This window comes from Globicephala melas, chromosome 19 (assembly GCF_963455315.2).
Source record: "Globicephala melas chromosome 19, mGloMel1.2, whole genome shotgun sequence".
NCBI lineage: Eukaryota > Metazoa > Chordata > Mammalia > Artiodactyla > Delphinidae > Globicephala > Globicephala melas.
The window spans coordinates 49783973-49804904 of NC_083332.1; the positions used below are offsets into that span (position 1 = coordinate 49783973).

General features: G+C 42.9%; 1 protein-coding gene across 2 annotated transcripts in view; it reads right to left on the reverse strand.

Annotated features, from left to right (window-relative positions):
• PDPR (pyruvate dehydrogenase phosphatase regulatory subunit) overlaps positions 1–20932 on the reverse strand; it is a 38784-nt gene that overhangs the window by 7832 nt on the left and 10020 nt on the right. For both annotated transcript variants that reach the window (XM_030863366.2, XM_030863365.2), the window contains exons 4-16: positions 17071–17152; positions 16812–16975; positions 15887–16008; positions 14951–15068; positions 14050–14199; positions 11713–11905; positions 10053–10177; positions 8039–8194; positions 7701–7834; positions 7181–7329; positions 6605–6717; positions 5134–5228; positions 3622–3711 (exon numbers count right to left, since the gene is read on the reverse strand). In XM_030863366.2, the coding sequence (XP_030719226.1) occupies positions 3622–3711; positions 5134–5228; positions 6605–6717; positions 7181–7329; positions 7701–7834; positions 8039–8194; positions 10053–10177; positions 11713–11905; positions 14050–14199; positions 14951–15068; positions 15887–16008; positions 16812–16975; positions 17071–17152 (1691 nt within the window). The remainder of the gene's footprint in view (positions 1–3621; positions 3712–5133; positions 5229–6604; positions 6718–7180; positions 7330–7700; positions 7835–8038; positions 8195–10052; positions 10178–11712; positions 11906–14049; positions 14200–14950; positions 15069–15886; positions 16009–16811; positions 16976–17070; positions 17153–20932) is intronic.

A 20932-nucleotide genomic window follows, 5' to 3' on the forward strand; every position in this document is an offset into this window, starting at 1 on the left:
CCTCCTGATGGGCTTGGCTGATTAATGACCCAGGAGCAGGTGGTAACACCTGAATGACCATATGGCACTTCAGTACAGGCAAAACATATCAGCTACATGCATACTAACCCTTCTCAAACCATGAATAATCCCTTCACCTTAATATTGTTATAATACTCTTGAGTGTGGAAAAGCAGAAAAAATTTCATGGGCTGGTAAATCCGTGCTTCATTTAATAATTAAAAGGAAACCTAACACCATGAGTAGTATGACTATGTCAAGAACATGACGAGGTTGAAGATCACTGCTACTTGTCACAACTGGACAAGGGAAAGAAAATGCAGGAATAAAAACTGTTAAGAAACAAAAACTATTATTGTTTGTGTATGGAAACCCTGGAAATTCCAGAAATCAACTAAAAACCAGCTATAAACAGTAAGATAGTTTAGGAGGGAAACAGGTTAAAGCATTAATATACAGGGAAAAAACCTTTCATAAATCAGAAGACACCAGAATAAAGACACCCTTCCCATTCACAACAGCAACACCACCAAAATATTCATATAAATTTAAGAAATGTATACCATCTACATGAAGAAAACTTCAAAATGCCTCTGAAGGTCACCAAAAAAAAAACCCCGCATAAAGAAAGGTATATTTTGATTGTAAGATTCAACACATATAAAAATGTCAATTCTTCCTAATTTACAAACGTAACAATCCAACAACTCAGGGTGTTTTTGTTTTAACTAGATGATTATAGAAGTTTATAAGGAGATCAGCTCGGTGCTTTGTGACCACCTAGACGGGTGGGACAGGGAGGGTGGGAGGGAGGAAGACGCAAGAGGGAGGAGATACGGGAACATATGTATATGTATAACTGATTCACTTCGTTATAAAGCAGAAACTAACACACCATTGTAAAGCAATTATACTCCAATAAAGATGTTAAAAAAAAAAAAGTTTATAAGGGAAAATAAGGAAACAGGAATTCGTCTTTTCCAGAGTTTTCCAAGCTATGAGGGAGGATAAGCATTACCAAGTATTAAAATATACAATAAAGACTCAGTAATTAAAACAATGTGATACTGGATACACAAATAGAATAAAAGTCCAGAAATAAATCTAAATATATATAGAAACTTAGTATGTGCTAAAGGTAGAATCTCATATCAACTGGTCATCCATGTTAGAAAAAATAGTTTGATCCATAGCTCATAAAGTACCAAGAGACAGTGCAACAGGTTGGAGCATTTAAATATGAAAAAACAAAACACACAAACCCATAAATAGCAACAACACAAACTATAAAAGCACCAGAAGTGGAAAAATTTTTTAACTCTGGAGTGGGGAAGCCCCTTCTATGTATTAAACTCTAGAAGCCACAAAAGATTCATCAATTCACCTACAAAAAAAATTTTTTGCAACATATGAAACATTTCCATAATAAAAAGTAAAATTTAGAAAACCCTTCTGGGACTTCCCTGGTGGCAGAGTGGTTAAGAATTCACCTGCCAGGGGACACGGGTTCCATCCCTGGTCCGGGAAGATCCCACATGCCACAGAGCAACTAAGACCGTGTGCCACAACTACTGAGCCTATGCTCTAGAGCCCGCGAGCCACAACTACTGAGCCCACATGCCACAATTACTGAAGCCTACGTGCCTAGAGCCCGTGCTCCACAACAAGAGAAGCCACCACAATGAGAAGCCCACGCACTGCAATGAAGAGTGGCCCCCGCTCACCACTAATAGAGAAAGCCTGCGCCCAGCAACAAAGACCCAACACAGCCAAAAAATACATATATAACAACCCCCCCCCCCGCCAAAAAAAAAACCCTTCTATGTAGCAAAAAAAGCAAATCAAGACAAATGATAAACTGGAAAAAATTTTACAACTTAATAGTAAGGACTGGCTGGCTGATTCAGAGAATGCCTAGAAATTGGGGGAAAAGACCAATAATTCAATACAAAAATGGACAAAAGATACTGCCAGGACATTCATTCATGCAACATTTATTAAGCGTTTACTATGTGCCAAGTATTTCTCTAACTGCTGGGGATACAGAAGTTAAACAAATATCCCTGCCTTTAGCAAACCTACATTTAAACGGGTAATGTGATGAACGAGATAAAGAAAATATATATTCTATGAGACAGTGGTAAGCACTCTTGAGAAAAATAAAACAGGGAAGGAGGCTAGGGAGGAGGGGGCCAGAGACTGCAACTTTAAATGGTCTCTTCAAGAAGGTGAGGTGGGACTTCCCTGGTGGCGCAGTGGTTAAGAATCCGCCTGCCAATGCAGGGGACATGGGTTCGAGCCCTGGTCCAGGAAGATCCCACATGCTGTGGAGCAACTAAGCCCGTGCACCACAACTACTAAGCCTGCACTCTAGAGCCTGTCACTCTAGAACCCGTGAGCCACAACTACTGAAGCCTGCACGCCTAGAGCCCGTGCTCTGCAACAAGAGAAGCCACCACAATGAGAAGCCCGCACACCACAATGAAGAGTAGCCCCCGCTCGCCGAAACCAGAGAAAGCCCGCGGGCAGCAACAAAGACCCAACACAACCAAAAATAATAAACTAAAAAAAAAAAAAAATGGGGAGGTGTGGGGACCTCCCTGGTGGTCCAGCGGTTAAGACTCCGTGCTTCCACTGCAGGGGACGTGGGTTCAATCCCTGGTTGGGGAACTAGGATCCCACAGGCCATGCAGCGTGGCCAAAAAGTTTTTTTTTTAATTAAAAAGGAAAAAAAGGTGAGGTGTGAATAAGACCTGAAGCATGTGTGGCTGTGAGCTTGGGAGGCTCTACAGGGGGGAGGGATATGCCAAAGAAAGGGGAAGGGCAAGTGGAAAGGCCCTGAGGTAGAAACATGTCCAGCAAGGAGAGGCAAGGAGACAGGGTGAGATGAGGAGCAGCAGTGTGGAGGAAGGTCGGCAGAGCTGTGTGCGCCCTGCAGATGGGCTTTTACTCGGAGTGAGATGGGTTTTGACAAGTAGCTTGATCTCTTGCATGGAACTGCACCCATCAGCCCAAAGTTTGACAACTCTGTGTGCTGGTACAAGCAATAAAGAAAAAGACACTCTTGTACACTGCAGAAGTTTTTATAACAGCAAAGGACTAGAAACCCTATAAATGTCTATTAGTACCAGACTGGTTAAATAAATTACGATTCAACTATATAATGGCATACTATATCGTTTTCATTAAAAAATAAAGAAAAAAGAAAAAGGAAGCTCTTTCTCTTTAGGTACTGGCAGGGAAAAATCTCTAAATTGCTAAGTAAAAAAAATCTAGATGAAGAACAGCAGTAAGCCTCCATTTGTGTTTCTAAAAAAAAGGGTTATGTATACGTCTTTGAACTTGCTTCCATATGCACAAAAATCTCTGACATGATATAAACTAACAATTATATCACTGGTGGTGGCTGGTGGGAACTGGTTGGGTGGCACTGAATACTTTTTAGAGGTTTTTAGTTTTAGACCATGTAAATATTAATATTTACAAAAAAAGTACACAAAAAAAGTACATAACTTAGCTAAAAACGTTAAAATCTCTTTAACGCAGCCTACCTCAGTGACCAAGGCCCGGTCAGACATGGCGCTCTAACCCTGCCAGCACCCATCCTCTCGTGGTTCTCACCTCTATAGGAATGTAAAGCATGAATCCTGGCTCGCCCGTGTGAGTCATGCTCATCACCCGGATCCCATTTGCGTAGCCCACACTCATCTCCTGTGGAAACAAAGGGAGAAGGTCATCGTGGAAACTCGTTAGGGGAAGTGGGCCCCTCCATGTTTGTTAGAGGAATGAATGCCTGAGGCAACCCCTCTCATTAGCTCTGTACCCTGTGTTGGACCCTAATGGAGATACATGTGAATGAAAATTTCTTCCTCAAGACAGTCTGTTTCCAGGCATTGGGGTCATTAGGAACAGAGCACAGCCTTTCCAATGCTCTTCTCATGAACAGCCCCAGTTCAGGAGTGCCAGCCAAGCCAGTGGAGGGAAGTGGAGGCAAAGTCTTTGAAAAGCATGAAATACTTCTTTTTACAAAGTCGTGCTAAAGATTTGTTTTAGTCAGCGACGCCGGGAATGAAGACCAGGCAAATGTGTTCTCTGGCAGACCTGGCAGACAAGTCCTGGGTACCTGCCCCACAGAAGATGATGCCGGATGACCAAAGAACACCGTTCACCTGCTACCCTGGGGGAAGAGACTGGGCTTCTCACGTTCAAAACATGATTCCAGCAGCTCAGTTACCCAAAAGGGGCCCCTGACTCAATCACCGTTCCTGCAATGGGAAGTGGTAAGCCCCAGACGGCCCTAAAGCAGACTGCTTCCATGAGGAGCAGGCATTGCAGCACAGTACGCTGTAGGCACACGCATGTGGGTTACTTCTTCAAGGAGCAAAGAATGTACTGTGACAGGGTCTGCTGCCAGCTAACAGAGTTTCCTGTTGCTTTAACTGTGCCATGGAGAAAAAGGAGAGCTGTAAAATCACTTAAGAGGTGGATCCTGACTTCGGTTTGAACTTCAAAGAGCATCCCATCAGTAACGGTCCCGAAGCTGCTTGTTACAGGCTGCCAAAACATGTCTGTCTGGACCTCTCTAATCAACCACTTCCCAGAGAGTGTGTTCAGTTATCATTCCTTTTATTCGGTTACAATTTGTTTCACTCAGCTCTAGTTGCCAAGTATAAGAAAGAAAATTTATAAGAAAGAAAGAAAATTAAGTAAGTTGTTTAGGGATTCACCTAAACCATTTCTTACCTGAAGGTGCCACATACACAGAAGTTACTTTGTGTATGGAAAAGAGGAAGCACTGCATGGAGAGAAGGGACCTGACCTTGACTGGCATTTTTTGGCATCCGCATCATAATACTATAACTTAAAAATTTAATCCACCTCTACAGAAATCAATAAATATATAGAACTGATACTCAGAGAAATTAGGTCTTCAAAGATATCAATGTTTATTAAACAAGAAGAACATGAAGATTGAAAAATAAAGAAATGGATTTACTCAGTCATTCTGTTTGCTTAATAAAAGTCAGAACACACTTTGTGGGTATTAACACCATAGTAAGAACATGTAATTGCCATCTCTATAAAAGAAATATTCCTTGCTTATTTAAAAACTACAACTTTACTAGTACCCACCTTGCAAAACAGACTTGGGAAATGGTCTGGAGTCATAGGGGCATAGGACAACTCAGACAGCACATCCACAGCTCGAGGACCAATCAGATTGAGGGCTAAACGGAAAAGAACAAGAGATGTCTGGCCGCTCCAGGTGAATAGCTGAACCAATGGGAAAGGTCTGCTCTGACTTGCTCACCTATGGCCAGGTGTGGGTGGAAGACCATGAAAATGTCCATTTGCTTAGGCAATCCTAGGGGGGACCTTGATTCTGGCAAATACACTTCTCCTGACAGGGCTGCTTAATGCTGCTACTGACTCCTGGCATCTGACAGCCTGGCTAGTGTGTTGCCTCTTCCTGAACAAAGGAAGACAAAACTCCACAGCCTCCTTTGCAACTAGACTGGGATCATGAGGCCAGAGGATAGGAGCCCACTCCCAGGGCTGGCCAAACCACCCCCTGCACAATTCCTGTTCCCTGGGACTTCCCTGATAGTCCAGTGGCTAAGACTCCATGCTCCCAATGCAGGGGGCCCGGGTTCGATCCCTGGTCAGAGAACTAGATCCCAGATGCCGCAACCAAGAAGTCCACATGCCGCAACTAAAGATCCCATGTGCCGCAATGAAAATCCTGCATGCCTCAACTAAGACCCAGCACAGCCAAATAAATAAATAAATATTTTAAAACAAGACAAAACAAAAACAATTCCCATTCCCCTCCTCTTCCCAGTGTGGCTACATGATGGAAAAAGCCCCAAACCCAAATCAGTACCAGGAGAGCCCTGAGGAGAGCTGCCCACCCAGCCTGGATTCTGTCACATTTACGACAGCACCTAAGCTAATTACACATCAAATACCCTTAAATGGACTAGAAAATAGGCTTGCTTCAATAAGCTTCTATAGTTTTCTAATCTGGTAGCGAGAAAGTAATCATATTTGCTACCATGATGAACTGAGGATGAGGGCCTGGTGGAGGCGAGGGGCAGGGGTCCATTGCGGGTAGGGAGGGGTTAAAGCTGGAATCAGGTGGCAGAAGAGGAGGGGTTGCTCCCTGAGAAGACTGCTGAGGAAGAGATAATAAGGAAATTAAGTTATCTATCCTTAAAAAGTATTTACTCATTAAAGAAAAAATAAAAACTAAGGGGAAATTTTGAAGAAAATAATACTTAGGTAATAAATATAAAAATACTTTAATAATGAGTCACTCATTCATTCAACAAATATTTGCACTCTGATATGCTGGCTGTAGGGGACACAGCAGTAAACAAAACACAAAGAAACTGAAGCACTAACTCATTCACACTTCACTTATAAAAACATGGGGAAGCATTAGAGATCAATTTTCTATGACCAGGAGCCTCTTCCAAGATTCTAATTCTGACACTCATTTTTGAATATCAGATATAGAGAAGGCAAATGGAGAAGACAGATCTGGATCAACTTCGATCAGCTGGCTTTTCCTCGCTCAGCTGACTGCAGAGGGCCCCCTTACCAGTGTATTTCCAGGTGACATCCTCCAGAATCAGGTTGCTGTCTTCTGGCATGTATTTCTTAAGCCAGGCCCAACAGTGGACCTGTTGGTCGGTTGGAGAAATCATGAAGAAACTGAAAGTGAGACCCAAAAGTAATCAAAACCAGGCAGGAGAATGATCAGGAGGCAGTAAGTTCTCAGCTAGTTTCAAAGCAACGAACAGAACACTGGTGAATGATCTCTTAGCTTTTAGGGAAGGCCAACTGCACATACTTCTAGGATATACCACATAATGACAAAACAGAAGATTCTGGCTTTCTGCTAGTGCCAAGAAATTATACAGACCTACTAACATAAGATAAGGCATTTTTCCTAAATAGAGTAATTTTTCCACACCAAGTTTTACATAATCTGGTGGGTTTCTTTTTTTTTTCCTCCTGGTGCTTTTTGTGTGTGTGCTGGGCTGCTAATGAACTGGCCATGACTTTGAAATGTTTTATTGTCCTCAGTGTTATTACAGTTTCCTGGAGAGGTGAGCTGAGCGCTCGGCTCCGCCACAGCCGTTAGGCGGAGGGAGCAAAGTGGCAGCCGGCTCACCTGCGCTTGCTCAGCCGTGCTATGCTGCAGTCATTTTCGTACCCTCCGCCCTCGTTGAGCATGCCGGTATGCACGATGTGGCCCACGGGCACGTCAAGGTCATTGGAGAAGAGGTATTGGAGAATTTCTAATGCCTGATCCCCGGTGGACTGTAGGGTTAGGGAACGAAGCAGACAGAACAAACATGAGAACCTCTGGCCGGTAATGCGGCCTGACAAGCAAAGTCACTTGCGGAGAAAATTCAATTAGCTGGTACTCGTGCAACAGTATTTGCAGATTTGCTCCACTGCAACGAGCTCCAGAGAAAGCTAGCTATTGATTCTAGTGTCAAATGAGCCTCTGCAAGCAGATAAAGAACCAGAAACAAAGCGCTAAAAATTCCAGAAAATGTTATAATACAGGTGAAACACTGAAATATATCAGAGTTCTCAGTCTGCTTTGAAGTGACAGATGAAAAACAAGAGGCATTCAATAAATACGCAAGTTTCCAAATCTGTTCTTTTGGTTCCCAAATACTTACTGTTATTTCAAACTTTGTGAAAGAGGACATGTCAATGACACAAACGGCCTCCTTACAGCACTTGACTTCGGACTCCACAATCTCAAACCAGTCTGGCTTGTAAAAAGTCTTGCTCTGCTCCAAGGCCAACAGGTCTACAGGACAGAGAAAACCAAAGGAAGACAGAAAAGGAGGGGACTTGTACTGGTGAGTCTCCTTGATAGATCAGTAGAGTATAGTAGGTTTTTATTATTTATTCTCCTAGGAAGACAAACTAGCTATGCACATTTAAAAACAAGGTTTACTATTCTTAAGACAAAAAAACCCCAAAAAACAAAAATGAGAACGTGCCTTCCTACCCTTGTCTGGTGGCACAAAGTACTTTGGCCTCTCAAATCCATGTTTCTCCATCCACCTGGCTCCTTGTGCATCCAGCCGGTCATACAGAGGAGATGTGCGTAACTGCCTTCCTGTCTGGAAGTCCCAGCGGGGAACCTTCAGATCGTACAGCAGAGCTAGGAGAGAGAAGAGCAGTCTATGAAAGCCCAAGGCACAGAGCTGAGCACCAATATCCATGGGCCTCTGGAGCTGCTCCTATTCAAAAAAGCATGCTTTCAGGCTGCTGTAGCCTAATTGCCAAACAGTACCCAGTGTGACACGAATGTTCCAGAAGAAAGGATCACATTGCAAGAGCTGGTAACACCCCTCCACAGACTTATATAGCTGTGAGTCACATAACAACTCTAGATCTTTGTTTATAATTACTGTTCCAAATTAGTAGGTAGAAACAATGGCAGAAAAGTCAGAGTTCTAAACCTTGTTAAGCTCCCAGCAGAGATGAAGGTTATGTCTACACGGGACACAGGTGGTTACAAAGTGTGAAAAACTGGCACCTGATTCTTTCCAGTGCCTGTGTTGTTGGAGTCTCAGACCTGTTACACACTTTTCCTAATATTTAGCCATTTCTGAAGCAAAAGGGCACACAGCATACCTTGATTTGGTGGTTCTGAAATCTGACAGGTTGCAAAGTATTGTCCCAGTGACATTATTTACATAACAAAGGGAGGGTCAGAATTCATTTCTCCTAATGTCCAATCTGCAACAGTGAATAATTAAAATACCCAGAAAGAGTGTGGTCTCTAGTCTCTTGCAGAGAGAAGACCGGACTTCACACCAGGCCAAACAAGAGGTACGTCAGCGTGGGGGGAGACTGGGAGATCACAGAGAAGGAAACAAAGCTGGCGTCCCTATACTGTGACAGTCTCCTCTGGGCTTTAGGTTCTACTTTCCCTTTCCCCGTTTTCTATCATGCCTGCGACTTCCAACTCATGAGAATCAGAGGCGGCCACCAAAAGTACTGCATCATCAAGAAGCTCCAGCTCATTTACAGTTTGCACAGCTTCCAAAGTAACGATGGATGTAGAAACCTAGACTCTTAACGGTTCAACACTGTAACCAAAATAGTCACTAAATAACCTTAGCAGTTACACATACTGCTTCCAGGTCCTTTAACTCCCATGGATGTGAATTCTCTGCCCCAGACCAAAAGTGAGCACAAAGGTGTGACAGGTCATCCAAAGGCCTCATTGCTAATGGAACCTCCAGCTACTAAACCAGCAGTCTGTCCTTAAACAAGAATGCTGGTCACAGCCAGTGCAGAATCTTAGTCCTGAGGATAACTATTCCCCAAACAGATATATTTGGTCAAGTCTGAAAACAGTTCCTCAGTATACAAAAATGAAATTACAATCTGATTTGGTTCAATTCCTGATTCAAAAGCTATCTCTAAAGGGCACACTGGAAAATAAAGCCAAGACAAAGTAGTAACAAGTTAAAAGCGTCCTTCAAAGTCAGAGAGAAGCAAAAACAAGGAGAAAGAGCAGGAATGTATGTTTGGTATTTACATGAGAAATGGTTTCCTATCTTGCTAGCATAGGATGGGTTAATGACGAGAGTCACTCAAAGGAGCCTGAAGCTTTGAGACTAACTTGGCAAATTCTCTGCCTTGGAAAGCAAACCATGATCTCAAAGACCAAGTGGGGAGTGAGAGCATTCATTCTGACACAGCAAAGTGGAAAGGAGGCAATGCTGGGAATGTTCAAGAAGCTGCTGCCAGGAGTCTGACAGGAATCACCACCTGTACGTCCTAGTCCACTTTCCTGGTCCCCGAGGTAACTAAGATACAATACACTAAAGAAAATGTTCCATAAATGTCATGTGGGCATAATGCCCCCAACACAGGCCTGAAACAGCCAAACTCAGATGCCCAACTTGAAGCAATTACTAAAGAACCAAGGAAGAATCTGCCCCTCTGGATGACAGAACCAGTCAGATGCCTGCAACGATGGGCAACGGGGATAAAGCTTCACTTACGCATGACTTCCATGACACGGTGGCGCAGGAAGGTTCGGCTGCTCTGGAGGGCTCCAAAACGCTTCAGGTCCAGTTCCCAGACACTTTCTGAGGGATAGCCATGCACCATCCACTCAGCGAGGTACCTGTGTAGATGGGGGAAGTTGCTGGGCCTCTCAGCACCGTGATACTCTCAGCGCTGTACTAGGAATCAAGCACCAACAGAATTGAAAGACTCTATCTTGTCAAGTGTGGTTGAGCAATTCTGGGCAATTTCCTTAACTTCTGGAAGAAACAAATTATATACATCTACTGCTCTCACAAGACCACTATGAGGATATGAGCTCTAATGATAAGATTCCCTAGAAAGTATAGAGATAAGCCACATTCCATACAAATGTACTCCATACATCCAATGGGTTTTTTGTTTGTTTGTTTTTTCCTGTAAAAAGTCACCTCAGGAGGTTATACAGTTATCTGGCCATATCGCCTTTGCTCCAAACATTTTTGGTAACTTCTACTCCATAACTGTCTTCAGAGCCATTCTACAATTCACTCAAGAACACTGGTCAATTAAAAAATGTTTTTAAATTGTGGTAAAAAACACACAACGTAAAATTTACCATCTTAACCATTTACAAGTGTATACTTCAGTGGTATTAAGCACTTTCATATTATCTGTAACTATCACCACCATCCACCTCCAGAATTCTTTTCATCAAACAAACTCTATATCCACTAAGCAGCCCCTCCCTACTCCCTCCTTACCCTAGCCCCTGGCAAGCACCATTCTACATCTGTCTCTATGAATTAGACTACTGTAAGTATTCATATGGGTGGAATTATACAGTATTTGTCCTTTCAACACCGGCTTAATTTTTAATTTATTTATTTTTGGCTGTGTTGGGTCTTCCTTGCTGCGTGTAGGCTTTTCTCTAGTTGCAGTGAGTGGGGGCTACTCTTTGTTGTGGTGCACATGCTTCTCATTGCAGTGGCTTCTTGTTGCGGAGCACAGGCTCTAGGCATGCAGGCTTCAGTAGTTGTGGCACGTGGGCTCAGTAGTTGTGGCATGTGGGCTCTAGAGTGCAGGCTCAGTAATTGTGGCGCATGGGCTTAGTTGCTCCGCGGCATGTGGCATCTTCCCGGACTAGACGCGCAGGCTCGGCGGCCATGCCTCACGGGCCTAGCTGCTCCGTGGCATGTGGGATCTTCCCAGACAGGGGCACGAACCCGTGTCCCCTGCATCTGCAGGCGGACTCTCAACCACTGTGCCACCAGGGAAGCCCCCTTGCTTAATTTTTATAAGTACCAAATTTGAAAATAAAAACCTGTGTGATCAGCATGATCTTCTACTTCACTCACCACACTTGGCTATTTCCAAACTCAAATACATATTCAAAGGACCAACATTTGTTATGACTGAAGTAGTACAGAAGAACATCCCACTAGCTCCAAGGCTAACTCCAAAAGAGGAGTTCCAAAAACATTCTGTACAATGACGTATCTGGAACACGGGAAGTGCCTCCCATGGCAAATACTTTGAAGGGGACAACTCTCTCATGACATGTGTCTTCCTCTTATTTGAACATACTGGATTAGGTATTTCACAAACCCTATGAACCAGAAGTAATTCCAGAAAGGAAGAAGCCTCGCAAGCCGAACCTGAGTGCGAAAGACTTACCTTCCAGCTCCTCCACCAAACGAAAGGCCAGCAGAGTTCATTCCCGCCAGGACGAAGTAGCCCCGCACTGAAGGGGACTCGCCCATGATGCACCTCATGTCCGGGGTGAAGGTCTCAGGGCAATTCACCAACTTCATGATCTCCACAGTCTCCAGTTCTGGCATCCTACGCAGCAGGGAACTCAACAGGGGCTCTGAGCAACAAAAACAGACCCAAACACAGTCGTCAGCTTTAGGGGATTCAAAACTCCCTACTCCTTACACTCTTCTATTCCCTCTCCTTTCGGAAAATGTCTTGTGGAGGTTTTCTCAGATGAGCCAACTGGGCCATCTATCAGAAGCAGAAGCCTTGGGGAAGTATGGGGCATTCCTACAGAGTTCTTGGCATAAAGACGGAGAAATAAAGATACTCTTTAGAGGGAAAGGAGCTATGGAAGAGTAAATACTACATCTGGCTATAGAATCTCAAAGGGATCAGGACTCACGGAAAAGCTCTTAAATGACCCCCAAAGAGATGTGCAATAAAAGGCAATGTTTTCCTAAGTTGGAACAGCTGCAAAAGACAGATCCTCAACCTGTTTTAAGGTAAGTCCATCGTCAGGGAATGATCCAGGGGGACAGTGGTAAAGATGAAGCCAGACTGAAGCTGGCTGGTAGGTACATGGGATTTCTTTATATTATTCTCTTCATTTTTAAAAGTTTGAAATTTCCTAAGTTTAAAGAAAAGAAATTTTAAGTCCAAGTGGAAGGAAGGACACTCTTCACTACAGACCCTTTCATATCTTTTGAATTTGGAACCATGTGACTGTATTACCTATTCGATAAATTAAAATTATTTAAAAATTGAGTAAAAGAACATATTAATGAAACTGTTTTGCTTCTTAAAATTCTCTTCAATTTTAAATGAAGTCCTATCAAAAGAAGGTTTCCTCCCAGCCTAAAATTTCAGCAATGATTTTAGGCGAATAAGTGATAAGCCAAAAGTCCCTTAAACCAAGATTTTAATTTTAGGTCCCTGAATCTGCTCACCAGTAACTGTATCCTTAGATCAGACAAATTCTGTGGACTACCCTCTGTAACCACCAAAAGGGGTTGTTACAAAGATCAAATAAGGAACTACGGGTATATCTCGGTTCAGTTCTAGACCACCGCAATAAAGTGAATATCGCAATATAGTGAGTCACGTGAACTTTTTGGTTTCTCAGTACATATAAAAATTTTGTTCACACTATACTATAGCGTACTGTATGTACAATAGCATTATGTCTAAAAAACAATGTACATAACCAAAAACAATGTAAATTAAAAACTACTTGGCTAGATATGCAAGCAACCTAAGTGTTCATCGACAGATGGCTAAAGAAGATGTGTGTGTGTGTGTATATATATACACACACAATGGAATACTACTCAGCTCTTAAAAAAACTTTTACCATTTGCAATAACATGGATGGACTTGAAGGGTATTATGCTTAGTGAAATGAGTCAGAGAAAGACAAACACTGTATGTTATTACTTATATGTGGACTCTAAAAAAGAAAAACTAGTGAATGTAAACAAAAAAGAAACAGACTCACAGATAGAGAACAAACTAGTGGTTATTGTTGGGGAGAAGGAAAAGGGGAGGGACAAGATAGGGGCAGGGAGTCAAGAAGTACAAACTACTATGTATAAAAAAAATAAGCTACAAGGATGTACTGTACAACACAGAACGTAGTCAATATTTTATAATAACTATTAGTGGAACATAACCTTTAAAAATTGTGAATCGCTATATTGTTTGTACGCATGAAACTTGTATACTGTACATCAACTGGACCTCAAAAAAAGATCATTTAAAAAAATTTTCTACTTAGACTTCAGTGTATTATTAAAAACTTCTAAAAAAAGTAAAAAACAAACCAAAAAAAACCTTTACTGCTAAAATATGCTAATCATCATCAGCCTTCAGCAAATCATATCTTTTGCAATAGTAACAACAAAAAGCACTGATCACAGATCCCCATAACAACCATAACAATTAAAAAGCTTGAAATATTGTTAGAATTACCAAAATGTGCCAGAGACACAAAGTGAGAAAATGCTGTTGGAAAATAGTCCCAACAGACTTGTTCAACACAAACTTCAATCTATAAAAAACTCAGTATCATACAGCAGAATTTGACATGACACTAAATCAACTATACTTCAAAAAAAAAAAATTGAAAAACGAAACCAAGAAAAAACTCAGCACGTGCGAAGCACGATAAAATGAGGTATGCCTGTGTTCCTGAAAAGGCTTTAAAGTGTAACATCTTAGACAATATAAGGCAATCTTGTTAGAATCTAGTTCACACACCAAAGTGATCCCAGTCTTCCTGCAGATTCTGAATCTCCAGCTGGTTCTTGCCCTCAGTGAAAATTGGCTTTGGGTTCTTCTCAAAGCCCCCAGACAGGATGCCACCCTGCCAGTTCCGAATATAAATTCTTCCATCGGCATCCACAATAGCTGAGGAAGAGAAATGACAAGGGGGTGGGGGGTAGAGGAGAAGACAGGGTTGAGCGACAAGCCAGCTGTCTAAATGGACAGAAAAAGCAGCAAAACAAAAACACCCAAAATTGGACTTATTAACCAAACAGCATTCAGTGAACACAGGCGTTCATTAGCTTTAAAATACTGTTCGTGGTCATGGGGGAGGATCCTCCCTCTCAGATTTACAGTGGAGACTGTTTCTCAGATTATCCCTAACCAGATCACTTACCTAGAAGCTTTGACTAGTTCTCAGAATCAAACTGCTTAACTGCCACTGTGCCACGTGAAAGCCAGAGAGAAGGGGGGACTGTGGAGCCCACTCCAGGGATGCAGGCCTCCAAGTGGTATCAACCCCTCCCTACAGCGCTGGGAGTCTCTGAACAGCCCGAGTTTATAGCTCACCTGTGACATCTCCACAACGTGTAGCATTAAGTCAAGAACTCTAGGTTACATTCCAAACACTCTCAGTTTAGACCTGTTTGAGACTACCCGTTAGCTTGCAAACAAACAAAACTGCTTAAGTGCAATGCCCAATTTGGCCATCCTTTCATAAAGAGTTATTAAAGTCAAGTTACAATGGGGTCCACCTCCCTGTACCATGCTCCAGAAAAGAAACAAAAAGAAAAGACTCTTCCGGGCGCAGTCTGTCCTTAGCAGAAAGCCTTCCTTTGCAGAGGACAGAACAGGGGCAAGGAAACAAGATTAAAAACAAAGTGCAAGTCCTCACTTGGTGTGTTGCTCTGCAGAGGGGTCTCCCAGGGGCGAGTCAGAAGGTAGAAGTGTTCGCAGGCATGTAACGGGATACTAACCGGCTCCTCGTTGGACAGACCCAGCTCGTATGCCCACTACAAACGGACAGATTGATTTGTGGGTGGAAGAGGAACAGAAAGACAAATGAGCAAGTGCAGCCTCTTGAAAAGAGTTTAATTTCAAGTGGCTTCTGTGCGCTCTTGCCTCCACGTCAGCTGTGGGAAGCCAAGTTCCAGCCTGCTTTAGTTCAGTTATTGGACGGGGAGCAACACTACGCCCTTTAAACCACAAAGTCTGCTTTTCTAGCAGAGGAAGACAGATTTACCAGCTCGTGAAAGGAGCTCGTGGGGAGCAAGGGAGGCCCTTCTAACAAAACGCCTGGCCTCAACCACAAACCCCAAATACCAATCATAAAGAACTGCACATGGCAGCAAGTACTCCTAGGTCCCCTTAAGACTGTGGAGTGGGAGGCAAGGGACCAATCTGCCTTCAAAGCAGCAGCAGTTTAGTGTCCTGGAAACTGAATCCACACTCCTGACACAATAAAACAGCCTAATACTCATCTGCTGGGTGGTAGGATGAAACGAAACACCACAGACAGACCCGACGCCAAGGACTGATTGCTGTCAATGCCCAACTCTCCTGGCCTTCCTGACCAGGACAGCGCCAATTAGCCAGGGGGGAGGAAGGAAAAGGTCACCCAGGCTTCTATTTGAGGAATAAGAACAGGCTTCCGATTTGGAGTGAGAGATTCTGAGTTTTCCTGTCCAAACAAGAAACAGTGTGGTCCCTGACATCTGCTTAGTCCACCACAATATTAACTGTACATCTGTACCGCCCCGCCACCCCAAAAAAATCCTGGAGACAAAAGTTAAATAAGAAAAGCAGTAACCCAGTACTGTCGCTAACCTACCTGACCCGCACAGTTGACAAAATAGTGGCACTGGATCTGTCCTTTATCAGTCTCCACACCAGTGACTTGACCTTTCCTCACCATAACATGAAGAATACTTGTCCGGTCATAGATCTGAACACCTGTTCCAATGTAAACGAAGAGTTGGGGCATCATCATCTGATGTTTCAGAATTAGGCATGTGCAGCAGACTCACAACAAACACGGAAGAGGCCAGGTCGATGCTGGCCTTTAATTTTAAAAACCAAAAAACTCCTGGAACCGCAACCTGAGACTGTGTAAATGGACCTTTCCCAAGACTGAAAATACCAGGCCAACTGAAAAAACTGACTTTAGTATGTAATCAAATTCCAGGAATCATGGGAATTCCCTGGCGGTCCAGTGTTTAGGGCTCTGTGCTTCCACTGCAGGGGGCACAGGTTCGATCCCTGGTCAGGGACATAAGGTCCCACATGCCACGCAGCATGGCCAAAAAAATTCCAGGGATCATAAAAGGGGTAGGAGAGAAAAAGTGCCATTGGGCATCCTTAAATCCTAATCTACGTACATCATGAATCAGTTCATCCAAAGTATATAACACCATAGACGCTGATTAGTCTTCCCCCCATTCATTCCAAGATCAGGATATGATCCAAGCTGTGGATTAAATCCCCAAGGTGTGTTTCAACCTTAGAGCTTCTCAAGTCCTGTGGGGGAGAAAATGCCCTTACATCTGAAGTGCTTTAAGCAGGACTAAAAGCAGTTCCTTGGACCTTAATAAGAAAAATGTGGCCCTGAAGAAAAATATTAACAGATACTATATTAAGACAAAAATTCTAGGAGCCAGGAGCCAGTGTCCCAATATGGAAGTTGGTTGGTATTCCTGCCCTACTGAGAGATGCTTTCTTAGACGACCTCTTCCTTCCTAACCCCAAAACGTGCTTACCATTTTGGGAGGCAGCACTTGCCAGGGCAAGAGCCACATCAGCAGAGGACACCACTGCATCCTCGGGGACATGCATGGCCCCCACCAGGTCGTGCACATTGAGGAGAGGGTGAAGTTCGGCCACTTTCTTGGGGGAGATGATCTCGGAGGGGATGCCTATAACACTGCCACAGAACACAGGGGGACAATGACATTCACTGCCCTCCGGCAGAGGTCAGGTGACAGTAAAGTCAGGACAGGCTTCTAGCCTCATACGTACTTCAGCCTTGAATTGATGCGCTTCAGGGAGATCAGCCGGTCCTGAGTTTGGGCCAGAAAGATCGAGCCTGTCCTTATGTAACCTGGAAGAAAAAACAGCCCAAACTGAGACAGAGCAGGCCAAATGCAGGGGGGCGGAGGAGCAAGCCCACTAGACTGTAAAGTGGAAGACCTGTGATGAGTCCTGGGCTGCCACCTCCCAATCATTCTCAGCTCACAGTTTTGTGAGGATCAAATGAGTCTAACGTACATAAAATCACTCTTACACTAGAAATGAAGGACACCAATGCTGAACAAACCTTTGTTTTTTTTTGGGGGGGGGCCGAGAAGTAACTGTGACCCATCAATTCTTCACTCCTTTATGCAATTATAATTAGACCCTTTCTCCTCCTATTGTTGGTGGGAGAGTAACCCTTGGTGAAGGCCACTCAGCACATCTTCCGCCTCAGTACAGTCAGCAGGCCTGTGACCTAAGCTCAGCCAATCTGATCCTCCTGGAATACTGAGTCTTGAGCAAGGAGGGGAATGGCTGGACGTCCCTCATCTCGGGAGCAGCAGCGTCCTGGCCACATGATTCCTGTTCCAGCTGAGGGACTGGCTGCTGTTGGGTCCCTACAACCTGGCCTCCACCCTGCCTCCAGCTGGCAGCCTCCTGTCAACTCTACAGGCCCCAGTGGCCTTCCAACAAACTCCTTTTGCCCAAGTTAGCCATGGTCAATTCCTGTTGTTTGCAATCAATGTACTGGATATGACCACTATTACACAATGACAATCCTCCCAGAATGCAATGAGTCTTAGCTTTTATGAAGAAACACTCGCATCAATCAAGTGTCTTTTTAAAAAGGAAATACAGTCACGATATTTAAATATTTTATTGTTCCTTCTGAAATCATCAGATAAATATGCCCTTCGCAGACATGACAAGATTGCCAAGTTCGGAAAACTGAAATTTCAGAGCCTGATTTTATAAGTGGTAAATTTATCCTCAATATATTTACTCCTTTGCTCAATCCTGGGGTACACAGAAAGCAGAACTGTCCATACCACTGTGAAAAATAAACTTGCTAATTATGGCTCAATGTTTGTTCACATTTCCTTTTGTCTTGACTGAAGGTGGAGTCTAAATACTGTGATCAGAAGTCCCTGGGTTTGTTCTTTTTTCCCCCTATAGTAAAGCTGTTATTCACATGAAATGCAACTAGATTATTTCGGATAGTGTTCCACTGAACGTTCCCCCCTTTTCCTGATGGTTTTATTCTATATTTGAATATGCAAAATGTTTACATTGTTCTAAAAGTCAAAACTATACAAAGTCAGGCCAGAAATACCACTACCCCCCAGGCCCCCACCCTGCACCCTGTTTCCCACCTACCCTGGGAGGTAACCAACCTCAGTACTTTCCGGTTTATCCTTCCTATGTTTCTTTCTTTGCAAAATTAAGTATACATTTGCATATTTTCTTATTTCTTCTTACACAAAAGTAGCACATTTTATATACTTTTTAACACCTTGTTTTTCTTCTCATTTAACAATTATCACAGAGATCACTCCATAGCAATTCACAGACATCTTCCTCCTTCTTTTTACATCTACCTAATAATCCTTTGTGGGGATGTTCCATTTTATTTTACCAATCTCATGCACGTATATTTTTGTACAAGATGTTCTTAAGTGGAAAAAACAAAGTACATAATATGCTTAATACAATCTCATTTGGGTTAAAAAAAGAAGTAGACCTGTATATACATACAAACTAACCACAGACTAGTAACCTTCTGGTGGGTATTCAGTGGGGAGGATCACTTTTTATTTTCAGATTTCTGTATTGTTCACATTTATTATAATGAGTATATAACTTATTACATATGTTTAAAACTTTTTAAAAGTTCCTTCTAACCCACAAAGTAATTTTTTAAAATTGATTTGGCACCGACTTAGTAAATTAATGGTTTAATCTATCTGCATCTAGGTTTTTCATCTGTAAAAGAATGATCTGAACTTCCCTGGTGGTGCAGTGGTTAAGAATCCACCTGCCAATGCAGGGGACATGGGTTCAAGCCCTGGTCTGGGAAGATCCCACATGCCACGGAGCAACTAAGCCCGTGTGCCACAACTACCGAGCCTGTGCTCTAGAGCCTGCGAGCCACAACTACTGAGCCCCCATGCCACAACTACTGAAGCCCGCGCACCTAGAGCCCGTGCTCTACAACAAGAGAAGCCACCATAATGAGAAGCCCGTGCACTGCGACGAAGAGTAGCCCGTGCTTGCTGCAATAGAGAAAGCCCACGCGCAGCAACGAAGACCCAATGAAGCCAAAAATAAATAAGTAAAATAAATTTAAAAAAAAAGAATGATCCTTCCTTATTATAAGATCAAATAATATGTGGAATACTTTCAAAGATTATTAAAACTTTTAGATTATCATGTTCAATCACTTGACAAAAATTACATCATGTGCAAAAGAAGCACTGCAGAAACTAGTAACTGCATAATGAGGACCCTTGGAGTGACCCAGTAATTCAGAGTAGAAAGCAGTTAACATACACCTCACATGAATGAACTATTTTCAGAGGATTAGCTTATTATATGTTATCATCAAATCTATGTTGTACACATGTCACCTATTTAATATCTCAAAGCAGTCCACTGAATGACAGCAGTCATTGGAATGCACACCTGTATATTCTGCTGGACAACAGAATTCTCCAGCAGGGAAGTCCCTACATCATCTTTCACTGCATCACTGGTGAACTACAATGGGGGTGACAGATTGAGAGGGATGCCCTTACTCTCTGTTGCCTGACTTCCTCACTGCCCCACAGACATCAAAGAGAGATCAGGCCCAATAAAGGATTCCAGCCAGTGACCTCAAACAAAAGCTAGACTAACTTACCTTACAGAAGCCTGCAGCCCTGATTCCTCTGGAATCTAACCAGCTGAGCCATGCAAGGCTCAACAAAGCACGAGTAACTGAACCAAAGGACCAGGACTCAGCAGTTCCATTTCTGGGCTCATTATGTGGACCCTCTTCTGACTCAAATACTGGTTAGTATCTGATTCAAGTACCTTGTTGTCATTAAATTAAATCCAACCAAAAAGGACTGAAATACAGTTAGGTCCATGTCTGTCATATTCAAGTTATTAGAAAATCAGTCTTAAGTTACAATTTACAAGTAAGGTTTACACTTCGGTTGGAAAAAAAAAAGCTACCATTTTTTGTCCGTATTAATCTTGAAGTATCTGTGATCTGAATTATGCAAGGTCTGCCTCATATAGGCATTGTCCTGAATTTCATCACTGGGCCTCACTACCCTCTCATGATTATACTGTGGTCACCAAACTGCTTAATCAGCCACGAGACTGGGTTTGACTCTGGGCTTCTAGCTAATCCATCACCTTATAACAAAGCGCTGCACTTTCTTTCTACCTTGTTACCACATGGGACCATAGCGTGGCTTTGTCTCCCTCTTCTTGGGACAGTTCCTACTTACTCCAGTATTATTTAACTTACAATTCTGTGTCCTTACCCCCATGATTACACAGGTAAGGAGAAATACATGTTTATGCTTTCTAGGTAGAAATATCCTTAATATCAATTTTTGAAGTGCAGTGGGTCAAACTATTTAACTACCAAGCACCTAAAGTTGAGTTGTTTCTCCTCCTCTTCATTCAGGAGCCAAGTGTTGCCACTTACTAGACTTCAATGAGTGAAATATATAGGAAACGGCCCAGGAAAACTTCCACTCTATAAGAATTATAGAATCTGAAAAGGAGCTAGGATGCTGACTGAAGGCCCTCGATTTACAGATAAGGAAAGTGAAGATAGCTCAACAAGCTAAGTGACTTGCCCAAGGTCATACCC